This window comes from Amphibalanus amphitrite, unplaced genomic scaffold (assembly GCF_019059575.1).
Source record: "Amphibalanus amphitrite isolate SeventyFive unplaced genomic scaffold, NRLGWU_Aamphi_draft 000675F_arrow, whole genome shotgun sequence".
Classification (NCBI taxonomy): Eukaryota; Metazoa; Arthropoda; class Thecostraca; order Balanomorpha; family Balanidae; genus Amphibalanus; species Amphibalanus amphitrite.
Genome location: NW_024882169.1, coordinates 51,572 through 63,572, shown reverse-complemented (window position 1 = coordinate 63,572; position 12,001 = coordinate 51,572). Strand labels below are relative to the sequence as shown.

Genomic DNA, 12,001 nt, shown 5'->3' with positions numbered 1-12,001 from the left:
GGGTTGAAAAATTGTCAAGATTTATTCATTGGCAACCGTATTCTGCAATACAACAAGTCAGAAATACAGCGGTTGAGCCATCCGCGTAACGTTACGGAGCCGCCGCCGCGCCCACCCTGTAGCCGGACCTACCCGGGCGGGCCAACCCGATACGTTCAAAGCTGAGCCAAAGGCCGGGGGGCAGGTTGGGGCAGGGTTTCTTGAATGGATCATGTCCAGAAAAGTGTGGCGAATCTTCTCATGGTAGATTTGGCGTGGAGTTTTTTGGCCATTTTCTTATATCTCTACGTTTTTAAGATGGACAGTGTTTTCAGGGGATGTTTGAAAAGGTCATTTTCAAATGAGCATAACTCATCGGTTAGTCCATGATACCTATAGAATTCGGGTATACTATCAAATATAGGCTCAGTAGTCATATGCCACTCCAATTATTTCCAAACCTTTCCGACAATTACGCCAAAATGTGTTGTAAACATGATGCGGGTTTTCGACGATTTCAGCACAGCCGGGACCGGCATTGCGTATGTCCACTTTAGCTAGCTTTTTGGACACCGAAATGAAGACATTGAACCAAAGTATTGTGATATTGACATACTTTGGACAATTTCCTATCGACTGATAGTTATAAAAAGTCAAAATTCAAAAATTCGTTTTTTGATTAAATTCGCGCTAATCTGGCGTTTGGCCACACTGTGCGATGGCCGGCCGCCAATCCAGGCCAGCCGAGGTCAAGGTCAGCCGGCCGCGGCCGCCGCAGTGTAGCTGCTGCGGGCTGTGTGCCGCGCTTGGCGGCAGCGGAGGTCGAGTGTGACTGGTGACTGGCGATTGGTGCTTAACTGGTCGTTGGTGCATAATTGGTGGATGGTGACTGGCGAGTGGTGACTATTGGTTCATGGCTGGTGATCGGTGATTGCCGCGTGTGAAGGGACCAACAGAACGGTGAGGATTGAGGAAGATAGTAGACAGTAGACACCCCGCATCTACCTCAGTCGTGCAGCAGATTGGTAGGCAACATGTATGGTGATGTGTCTCTGTCTATCCAGCTCGACATTTTGGGTAACATATATCCTGTAGGTCATCACTAATGAGACAACTAATTAAAATAACACATTAGTATGTTTCCTTAAATATAAAGCGATTGACAAATGCTATTGCCTCAAAGTGAATGTCTTCTGCTAGCAAATCCATATTTATCTGATCTGCGGTGCTCCACAATGCAGATTGGTGCTCTTTTTATGAAATATTGACACATGGTGAGCAGAAACCGCAATAATCAAAGCCATATTGCGCTGAAATCTTGCAAAATAAATCGAAAGGAAACTTGCAACAGAGATCGGCAATGTTCTGCTTTGTTGTGAGACGCAAGTAGATAGTCGAAGATTGCTGGTGTAGAGGAATAATCATAGAGAAGATTGCTGGTACTAAATAGGCTACTGATTATGCCCTCGTTTGCACTTACAAGTTATTTGTCATTGGATGTCTAACTTGGGGTACCTAAATGTTTTACCTCCAAGGCAGGCATCGGGAAAATCCTTTTTAAAAGGATTGCATTCCCAATCCACATTCCTAGTGCCGAAGTGGATTGCATTCCTACCCGCAATCCCCTTTTTTCACTTGGATTGTGATCAAATCAGCAATCCTTTTTTGCAATCCTGTTGTATCATTATGTGCACTAGTGGATCTGGGGGAGGGAGGGGGGCATAGGGCCGTGCCTCCATCCCCAAATCACCCATTTCTAGTACCTAGTCTTGCGTGTAATTCCTATCTAAGGCACATGTATTTTATGGGAAATATTTTTTGCCTCAAACACCCCCACATTTAAACCTCTACCCAACCAGTGTTTTATATTTTTAAAACTCGCCCTCAAATACGTAATTTTGCCCTTCCTATGTAGTTCATCAGCGTATATTATTTTGAGCGTTTAAATTAAAAGCGTCTAAATTATTTCAAGTTTCAATGTAAAGCCCTTGATAGCAAAGTACATTAAGCCGATGAAGCCGATCTCATAATTTTCAATCGCAACAAACCATTTCAAAGCACTAATCAAACACAATCCGGATTGGATTGCAAAAATTGGAAATATGATGCAATCCAATCCGCAATCAAATCCTTTTTTGGAATGGATTTCAAATCCAGGTGCAATCCACCAAAAAGGAATGCAATCAGGATTTTGCAATCCTGCAATCACAATCCTACCGATGCCTGCTCCAAGGTAATTGAAGCAGGAAGGATGTCTCATGGTGTCAGTCCTCAAGATAAGCTCATTAAATGCGTTTGGTTTCCACGCATGATTGCCCGCTTCTAAGGGCATTTGGCGGATCGATGTGACCGTAATCAGTTCAGGCAATCACGATAATAAGTCAATTAGCGCGAATATCCGTCCTAAGGAAACAGGAGTGCCGCGCCGGCTGTGGGACCCAGGAAACGCCCGCTGCTAAGCTCAGGATAATACCGGTGGATCTGCGGAGTTTTGTAGGAACGGTTGACGTCCCCATGGCACACCGTTTCCTGACGCTTTGCTGCCCACAAGGTGCATGAATAGGTGACAACGCATTGCTCTGGCTCCCGGATATGGGGTCACGTCACGGCAGAGGTTGTGCTGTGATTCAGTCGGTATCGGACTGATGCACAGAGCACGGCAAGCGCTAATGAGATGATTAAAAACAATCAGCTATTTGGGACACAGCGTGGGGCCAATAAGCGCATTGCTTAATCGGCGCAGGTCAGCCGTCCTTTCATTCGTGCAATGAGAAAGATCACACGCTAAGACGTTATCTGAGCTGCTGCAGTCAGACAGTCTTCAGTGTGTTATGGCATCACAAGGAAATTGTTTTCCAACTTAGCGGGAGCCTCAACCGTCACATACAGATCTCTTAAATCATTCGTCCTCAACGGCTAGCCGTCCTCCATATCGCTGAGAGAACCTCTCACATCTCGCTGAGCGAACTACCCTCATTTATCATTGAAAAAAAAAAAACAACCTTATTTATCCCTGACAAACCGTCCTCCCCTCCCGCCGAGGATCCATTCATTCTCACCTGTATCGGTCTCCTGCAGCTCTCGGCGCACCTGGCCGGCCGCGGCCGCCACGCTGACCTCTGAGGTCACATCCAGGTCCACCAGGCGGGTCAGCACCGAGGTACGAGCCTGAAGCCGAGCCGCTCCGGCGCCACACGGCTCGCGCACCCCGGCCAGCACCCTGAAGCCAAGAGAGTCGAGGTGGGCGGCCAGCTCGAGCCCCACGCCGCGGTCACAGCCGGTCACCAGCACGGCGCGGCCCTTGGAGCGCACCCGACGCCGGCAGACCAGGTGGCGGAGGAGGAGGACCCCGATGGCGGCGGCCACGGCGCTGATAACCAGCACCTGAGCGGCCACAACCAGGATCAGATCCGAGTGCATCCTGAGGGCTGAGAGAGCGCCGGGAGAGAAGAAGGTTCTGGTGCTGAGCTAGTGAGCACGACACCACAGCTTTTGTTGTTCACTTGGGATTGTTTTGGGTCCAGTGCTAGTCCTCGCACTGTCACTCTTCCTCGCGTCTCGCTTTTTCTCACTGAGCGCTTCCACAAAATCGCTGGGTTCTCGCTTATCTCTTCTTACACGTTTCTATCTCAATCTCACACAGTCCTGCGCTGTCCTTCCCAGGCTCGAAGTCAGTCACTCGACCTCCAGCGAGCACTGTCTTACTGATTACAACAATCTCCCAATTTACACTCGCACTGTCTACCCCTCCTTCAGCTGCCTCGATGGCGTCCAGCGTCCTCCGATGTCGTCTCTCACTCTCCGTCGTCGTCGATCACTGACGGTCACCGGCCGGCGGAGACTGTCTACAAGCGCGCCCGTTCCCGGCCGCGGTCCCGGTGCGACTCGCCGGCCGGCTGGGCCGACGGTTCCACCGGTCGGCCGGCCGGGCTGGGCGGGTAGGACATAGCGCCGCCGGCACCGGTCGCCTCGCCGTCAGGCGGGCGGGGACATCGGTGAAGGTGCAGTGGCACTGGCGTTCAGTTGTGGGGAAGGATGGATGTATTGTGATTGATTGTTACTTGTGGAATCACAAGCACAAGTCATGCTAACTGACTTATATTAAGAAATTGTGACGTATTACAAAGGTCTGCAAGGCGGCCAAATTGCCCCACTAGCAGGGTTATTTGGCCGGGGGTGTGGGGCAATTTGGCCGGTGTTAGTTTGCGGTCGGGCTTTTCTGTTATATTGCGAGTCAGCTTCAGATTCAGCAATGACGTGTGTCTTATGACGCATTTACCACATTTTGGAGGTTGACTCGTGGGGTCACAGGGGTCAAAATAGCCAAATTAGCGGCTCTAGATGCGAAGACAGTTTTTTTACGAATAACTTTTGAAGTAATCAAGCTAGGCCAAAACTTCGAGTACCATCGTAATTCTCTCGTCATTCCGCATCGAAGGATATTTGTGTTGACCTCGAGAAGTCAAGGTCAAAGGTTGACCTCAGGTCAAGTTACCTCAGGTCGCTTGACCTCAAGGTCACGTGATATCAAGGTCATCATGCATATCATTCGATGCGCCTTGGCGAGCTGAACAGAATGAGACCATTTGTGCGGCTGTACCATTTTTATGTAAGGATTTATTAGCAAAAAACGTTTGGTAACCTTTGATGACGTCACATGCTCTTACAGTTGACCAATCGGAAGTAAGGCATCAAAGTAGTCAAAGTTGGTCATGAATCATATCATTTATGGTACAATTGACCATGAAAACTTGGCCGTCCCAGCATAGTGACCATGAGCGCACCGGCCAAGTTGCCCCGCTAGTCCCGGCCAAATTACCCCATATTGCCATTCTGAAAATTTTTGTGTATAAAGTCATCACGGCTATACGGAATTCGATGAAATTGCTCTTGGAACCGCTGAACACCCCCAAGAATGGCGCTATAATGTCTGAAGTCGTTTTTAGCCCAAATACTACATGTTATACAACTTTGTAAACAGAAGTAAAAGTTACCATTTTCTAATGAAATTAACGTTTTATTAATTTTGAATAAAACTACGAGGGGCAAAGTTTTGACATTTGTCCTCCAGTTATTTCTACCCATGACAAATGCATAGAGACTAAAGTTATTTCACTCACTTTTATTAGACACCGTACAGGTGGGGGCGGCCAATTTACACCACCGGCCAAATTACCCCACTCTCCCCTACAATGGAGATCGTATGTACAAATGCAAAAACAAAATACAAATATAATGAATGTATTCAATGTTTTGCTAGCAAATAACGTATCCTTCTTTGATAAATCAGGTATTCCTATAATGTAAACAACAGTTTCTATCAAAGCTGAAACTTACTACGAAACAGCAGGTACAGTCCACAGCAGAAGTAATGTGCGGTTTCAGTCATGGGTATGTTCTGCTTCTGAAGCTTAATCCTCGCCCATGTAGGGGGGGGGGTTGGTGCAACCCCCCCCTGAGGTTTTTCTTAGCTACACGCCGAACCGTTTCAGATAGCCTACTCAAATTTTAAGTACCCTTTGGGGCATCCTTTGCGCAACTTTTGGTATTTTTTTTGTCAAGGTCATGTCAGGTCACGGAGTTATGACGTCATAAAGGGAACAACCTCCGGCCAGATTTACGCTAAATTGGAGATTACTTCACATTGGTATAAATGCCGACTGACCTGACACACTGATGGATTGTTTTAGAATCACAACTGGCTAGTGGCTGATTTGACATTGGCACAATGTCCGTTGACATTTTGAAGGTTACTTAAGGTCAAGGTAAGGTCAGTTACCTCGGTTGACCTGTGATCACTTCTTGCACTTGTATGCCTTTTCGGGGTATTTTCATGCCCTGAATTCGAATTTGCTATCCATTTCAGGCATCGTGGGTTGTTTCTTGTAGTTCATTTTGGGTCAGGGTCAGGTCAGTGACGTCACACGCCTGACGTGACCCAATGCACAAATGACCTTGCAGATCTCCGATGCTCCCAACGCATCATTTTTAGAGTTATGACATCGAAATACACACCAAACGATAGAGAATTGATCAAGGATCACGATAGTGAAGGTTTCAAGTCGATATCTCTTACCGTTTTGCCGCAATCGGCGCGGGAATCTGAAAAAGTTTGATTTTTCCGAAAAAATTGACCTTTGACCGGTCATAAGTAGGTCAAATATTGACCTAGAACCAAAAAATATACCACCAATCGCGAGATCTCGTTGAGAGCAATCCGTTGGTCTTTTCCGCTAAGCTCTACGACGCTCCGTTTTCAAACGCCAGGGGGGGGGTCGCACCAACCCCCCCCCCCCTGCATGGGCGAAGGTGGCAAAACACCGTTTACGGGCGAGGGTTAACCCTCGCCGGACCTACTGGTTTTCTACATACGCGCCGGCCGAGGGGGGGGGGCGGGTACGACCCCCCCTCGCCGTTTCGCCCCTGGTGGAGCTAGCGCGTCGCGGAAAAAACGAGCGTGTGTGCCGTTACAAGACGCAGAGATTGGTACCCGATTTTAAGGTCCTAGGTCAACCAGTGACCTCTGAGGTCAGGTCAAGTGCCCCAAGGTGCGGTTCAGTTTTTGGTGAATAACTTCGCAAAAAACGGTCGCAGAGCGCCGATTTTGGCAGCATCGTGTTCGTCTCGCTCAGGCGCGTCGAATGATATACTTTTTGTCCGGGTCAGGTCAACTTGGGGTGTTGACCTCAGGTCAAGGTCAGGTCAGCACCCCCAAGTCACGAAGTTGGTCGAAAGAGGTCATGTTGCATATCATTCGATTCGGCAGGTCTTCCTGAGTCCATTGGTGGCTTTCCCGACTCGCTATCTCAATTTGATCAAGAGTTATTGACGAAATACTAATATGACCTTGATGACGTCATAAATGACGTCACGCAAGGTCAACATTGCAAAAGTGACGCATCTTACCTTGCAAGGAGTGCATCAAATCACGATTCTGTGTGCTTGAGATAGTTGGAGATCGTTCCCGGCGCCAGAATAGCAGTTTGAATTTTTCCCCATTGACTTATGTATAATGGTGATTGGTGAGGTCACGAAAATGACCTGACCTCATATGACCTTTAGGAAAAATCCGAGATATACAAGTTGTGGGACTCATAATGGATACTAGATTCTGCAAGTTTCATTTCCCTGTGACATCTCCTCTGGCAGTGAGGGCGTTGCGAAGTTGCGACATCTGAAGACCGTGCAGAGGTTCACTTATGACGTCATAGGTCAGTGACCTGACCTGACCCAAAAATGCGGTTGGTGTCAAAAGATCCGGCTTGGATCAAAGGTCAGGTATGCCAAGTTTCAGCTCTCTATCGCCAGCGTGTTCGGAGCTATCGCGAAAAAACCCTATGGGGGGGGCGGCACCCGCCCCCCCCCCCTCGGCCGGCGAGGGTTAAGGAACGATTAACCAGACTACAATGAAACTTTGAATGTAGCTTATATGTATCGTCACCCTTGCAGCTGCAACTTTAGCTATTGACATCTTCTTTTCGATCACTCCGCATGAAACAATCGCCAGTCAAAGCCAACCGTTGAGATTGGTAAAACCCTACATTAGTTACTTTAGCGGTGGGCTGTACGTAGCTCTTTTCACAACGAAACATTTTTATTTTCTTACATGTAGTCTATTCAGTAGATAGGTACACTCATTACATTATCGCATCATTTTTTACCCTTCACAGTCCACACTCCACACAACACGTCGTGTGTGCTGCATTTCGTGACTTTAGAGCCAAAGATGAACAATAAGCATGTTTCCTCGGTCCACTCTAGTCCGTGCACCATCAAGGGTAGCCGTAGCGACCATTGCTGTAGCACGAGTTTTTCTTACAACTTAGCTAGTCTCAGCCTGCACTCAATATATTCATCTTCACTTTGAGATCACTTCAGCAAGTTTGCGGAAGTGTGTTTTTCAAGTCAGGACTTCGACAACCCGTTGCAGAAGTTTACTTCTTGCTCCCAAACACACTTCTCCGGTCTAGTGTATCGCCACAAAGAGGGACGCAGCCGAGTTCTCCAACCAGCTCTCAGGCTAGGCGATGTCGCTCGAGTTCTTACACAGGCACAACAGCACTACCTCAGATCAACTCAAGCCTGATGACGGGGATGACGAAGCCGCGCTGAGGTGTGTCTCGCAGTAGGGCGATCTGCAGGCGCCGCCTCCTCATCTGCTGTCGCCAGCGTCTGGCCATCAGCATCTGCAGGCACGGGTCCAGCACCCCCGACATGACGGTGAAGAGCGCCACATTGCCGAGGTACTTCTGCTTCAGACTCAGGTTGCTGGTGTTGAACGGCACTAGCAGAGTCTTGGCGATGACTGTGACGAGACAGAGCTGCGCCCAGCTGTACGCCGGCAGGTAGTTGCGAGGCCGACCGGTGTCCGGTGTCCCGCTGCTGACCTGCAACAGGACCAGACTGCAGAAGAACGTCCACAAGTGCATGGCGCTGTTGATGGTGAGGGGTATGTTGGTCCAGACCTTCAGCTCCGAGGACAAGGTGTCTGTGCACCAGAATGTGTAGGCCCCTGGTAGCATGTCGGCAAAGAAGAGGGACGAGAACAGGCCAGCCAGGAGGAGCATTGCGACCCGGTTCTGCCAGATGATGAACTGATGCGTGATGCGCCAGGCCACGGCCGGGCGACGGGCGACCGTCAGCTGCAGCAGACGACACAGACTGATGATACTGTTCGATGCTGTCACCAAACCGATCCCGTTCACTATCACCAGCCCGTGGATGGCACAGACCGGCCGCAGCCACGTCGCCGGTAGCATCCCTCGAAGGCTGTCCACCAGCAGGCTGAAGGCGTTCGTCATGGGCCAGCACATGCCGTTGATGAAAGCCCTCAGAAGAAGCAGCTCATCAAGAGCTCCAGGATCACGTGAGCGTTCAATGTCACGAACCAGAAACAGCGACGGAACCGCTGAGATCACTAGCTGAGCCGCACAGAGCAGCTGCATGGAAGGATCCAGCGGGTCGCCCTGCTCACCTGGCTGGAGCGAGGTCAGGTCCACCGCCGCAGATACGTTTCCAGTCGGAGCGCTCAGATGCATGATGGGGGCCAGCACCGTCGGACGCTCCTGAGACTCCTGAGACTCCCGCCGGGCGCTCCTGAGTCGGCGTAACTTCACTGTCCTGTCGGTACACAGACGGGAGCTGACTCCCGGCAGGCCAGCCGACGTTCAATGCCACGTCTCTGCGACGGATCACCAGCCCAGCTCCGGCCAAGATGCACCTGGGACTTACCCTGTCAGGTATTAGACGCATCTATGACAGCTAGTAGGCTTTCTGGCAGCTAATACCTTGACTGACAGTCACAAAACCATTTCTGCTGGAATCTGCGCTCTGGTGGTCCAAATATAGCAAATCAATGTGGAAAATGACGTTTTTTTATCGGTTAGCTCCCACTGGTCCCCGACCAAGTGACAAGCAGTGACAAGCAATGCCCAGGCATTGCTTGTCACTGCCCAGCAATGCCCAGGCTCCCAGGTCGAAATAACAAATACAGATAAGAAAGCACTGTATTTGGTCCGGTCAAAGGTAGAGCCCTCAGCGATCACAAAGACAAGGCTGAAAAAAGTGTTTCGGTGGTTGTCGTCCGAAGGAAAACGGGCTTGTTTGGTTGTCGACTAAAGATGTCTAACCCGCACCCCGTTGAGGGTCCTTGATTTCCACGCCCTGCTGGGCGGAGGGGGTCCAACACCCCGCTCTTTCAACCCTGATCCCGGGTCAAGTAGTGACAAGCAGAAAACGGCATTCGAAAGAGCGTCCAAATTAAAGGGACTATCCCACCTTTAACATGGGGTTTGAGTTGAGATAGCCAAGTTTGCGGCGAGGTTCAGAAACCACTATATATCTAGGTTGCAACCTCCGCGGTCTCTTGGTGTTGAAGAAATTCGTTCCCTTCATTTGAAAATGGGCCTTGTACAAGGCCCTATCTTCAACATGGAGCGACCGTTAGTGTGACGTCACCTCGTTTAGTCATTCTGATTTAAATGGGTTTGTTCGTTGAAAAATCGCTTAAAACTTGGTCTGAACTTTGTTGTGGTGCCTACAGAGTAAAAAGAATCAGCTTTATGACAGTAATGTGGCCTGGGGAAGGAGGTAATTTTGGGCTGTGACGTCACATATTTGAAAGTTTGTGTTTGGAATATGGGAAGCCTAAGATGTTTAATGAAAAATAAATGCCAGAACCGTGTTCCTGGTCATCCAATCTATAAAGTCGGGCACAATTTAACTGGTTTTAACAACATTTTAGAAGGTGGGATAGTCCCTTTAAGAACGAAAATGTGTCATTCAATTTTTAGGTCAAGTCAAAGGTCAGGTCACCAGATGCCATTAAATGAAAAAAGGTTGCCTATTTAAACTTTTTTTTCGAAACACCGTCACACAACTCGGAAACCAATTATAGTGCTACGGCGCCGCGGAAAAAATTCGATAGCCCTTTTGACCCTTTCCCGGGTCGACTTCCACTCACCTTTGAACAAAACGTGCTCAAGTTATAGTTCGTTTTTTTTTTTCAATAGGACGCTGGCTCAAAGTTCATTATCGAAGCTCTCACGTGAGTTTTGGCAACTTAAGCGTAGATATAAAACTTTATCGGAATTCACTGGGATTGTATTGCGTATGCAAGTCCAAATATTTCGGCCAATATTGTTTGGCCTTGGTCACTGGACAACTACAATAACCCTATAAGTTATTGGTCACTGGACAACTACAACTAACCCTATTAAGTTATAGGGTTATTGTAGTTGTCCAGTGACCAAGGCCAAACAATATTGGCCGAAATATTTGGACTTGCATACGCAATACAATCCCAGTGAATTCCGATAAAGTTTTATATCTACAAACATAAACCTGGGAAAAATATGACTCTAAAACAACTTAAGCGTCTGGCTAAGAATTTCTTGCCGAAAAAAAATGATTGATTTCAAATTGTGCTCGGTAAATACATGGAAATTGTGACTTCAAAAATGAGCATACTATCATGACGTCACTGGTGACAGCTGGCACCGAACGAAACGAAATGGTCCGTACGAAAGCTTTCATTGCCAACGAATTTTGGGAAAACTTTGTTTTTTGCTATTACCGAGGCCCAAATCGAGTAAGCGATTCTTTCCATGGTAGTTATGCATTGCATTGCATTGCAATGCAAGTTCCACAGCATGACGTCACCACTGTTCTCATGTCTAGTTCCAAAACGCAGGCATGGAATTTATCGGGAATAATTCACATGTTAAAATAAGGCGACGTTCGAGTTTCTCAGGTTCAGTTTTTGCCCGTTTTGCTCGCTAAAACACGTGCTTGTTCGAAAAACATACTTGGAGCCAGCGTCCTTTTGAAAAAAAAAAACGAACTATAGTACATGCTCTTTAGTCGTGCAGACGCCACGGACCTTGCGTGCGAATACATTCTAATTCCTCTCCTTCTTGAAAGCTTAGGGCGCTCAGCTGTCAGGCTCAAATGTCCGACGATCCTTATTCCTCGACCTCAGAAGTCCCTAGCCACCATATCCTCGTGGGCATGACATGGCGTGCCCTCCCCGCATCAAAATATTACCGACACTGGCGCGGTCCCACTGCGGACCTACCCCCAGGCGCCGCCGGGGGTGGGTATGACGTCACAAAAGGAGCCCCGGCGGATTGGAGGGGACGCTAACTGACGGGCGGCCGGGGGCGGCGCCGAAGGTTGCGGGCAGGGGCCCAGTGGCGCAGCCAGAACTCTGGCGACGGGGGTGAGAGACGTTTGCGATGGGCCCCCAGCAAAGTGGGCCCCCCTCAACCTAATGGGGGGCCCCTTACCAACAACGAAAGGTCAGATCATTGTCCTGATCATTACCAGCCAAATCGGGGAAAAGGACAAATATCTCTTGATCTGAAGAGGCACGTAAAAAACAACAGCATATTTACAGAAAACGACCATTCTGCCCATATTTGATGGACAGCGTGCAATTGATGGCCAGCGGCCACTCAAATGGTCGGGCTAGGTCAAAAAGCTTTTCAAAAAGCTCAACACCAGTTTTTCGACTATTACTTTT

At 48.7% G+C, this 12,001-nt stretch overlaps 3 protein-coding genes across 3 annotated transcripts in view; 1 reads left to right on the top strand and 2 right to left on the bottom strand.

Moving 5' to 3' along the window:
- Positions 1-3,915, bottom strand: part of LOC122364410 (D-beta-hydroxybutyrate dehydrogenase, mitochondrial-like) — a 30,986-nt gene extending 27,071 nt beyond the window's left edge. The window contains exon 1 of the mRNA XM_043334738.1: positions 3,039-3,915. Within this exon, the coding sequence (XP_043190673.1) occupies positions 3,039-3,399 (361 nt within the window). The 5' untranslated portion in view covers positions 3,400-3,915. The remainder of the gene's footprint in view (positions 1-3,038) is intronic.
- The window catches only part of LOC122364412 (methyltransferase-like 26), a 52,122-nt gene that overhangs the window by 10,159 nt on the left and 29,962 nt on the right, over positions 1-12,001 (top strand). The gene's annotated exons all lie outside the window — the stretch shown is intronic.
- LOC122364411 lies at positions 7,571-10,509 on the bottom strand. Its single transcript, XM_043334739.1, has 2 exons — positions 10,442-10,509; positions 7,571-9,120 (listed from the first exon to the last, which is right to left on the bottom strand). The coding sequence occupies exon 2, from the start codon at positions 9,015-9,017 to the stop codon at positions 8,046-8,048; it is 972 nt and encodes a 323-aa protein (XP_043190674.1). The 5' UTR covers positions 9,018-9,120; positions 10,442-10,509; the 3' UTR covers positions 7,571-8,045.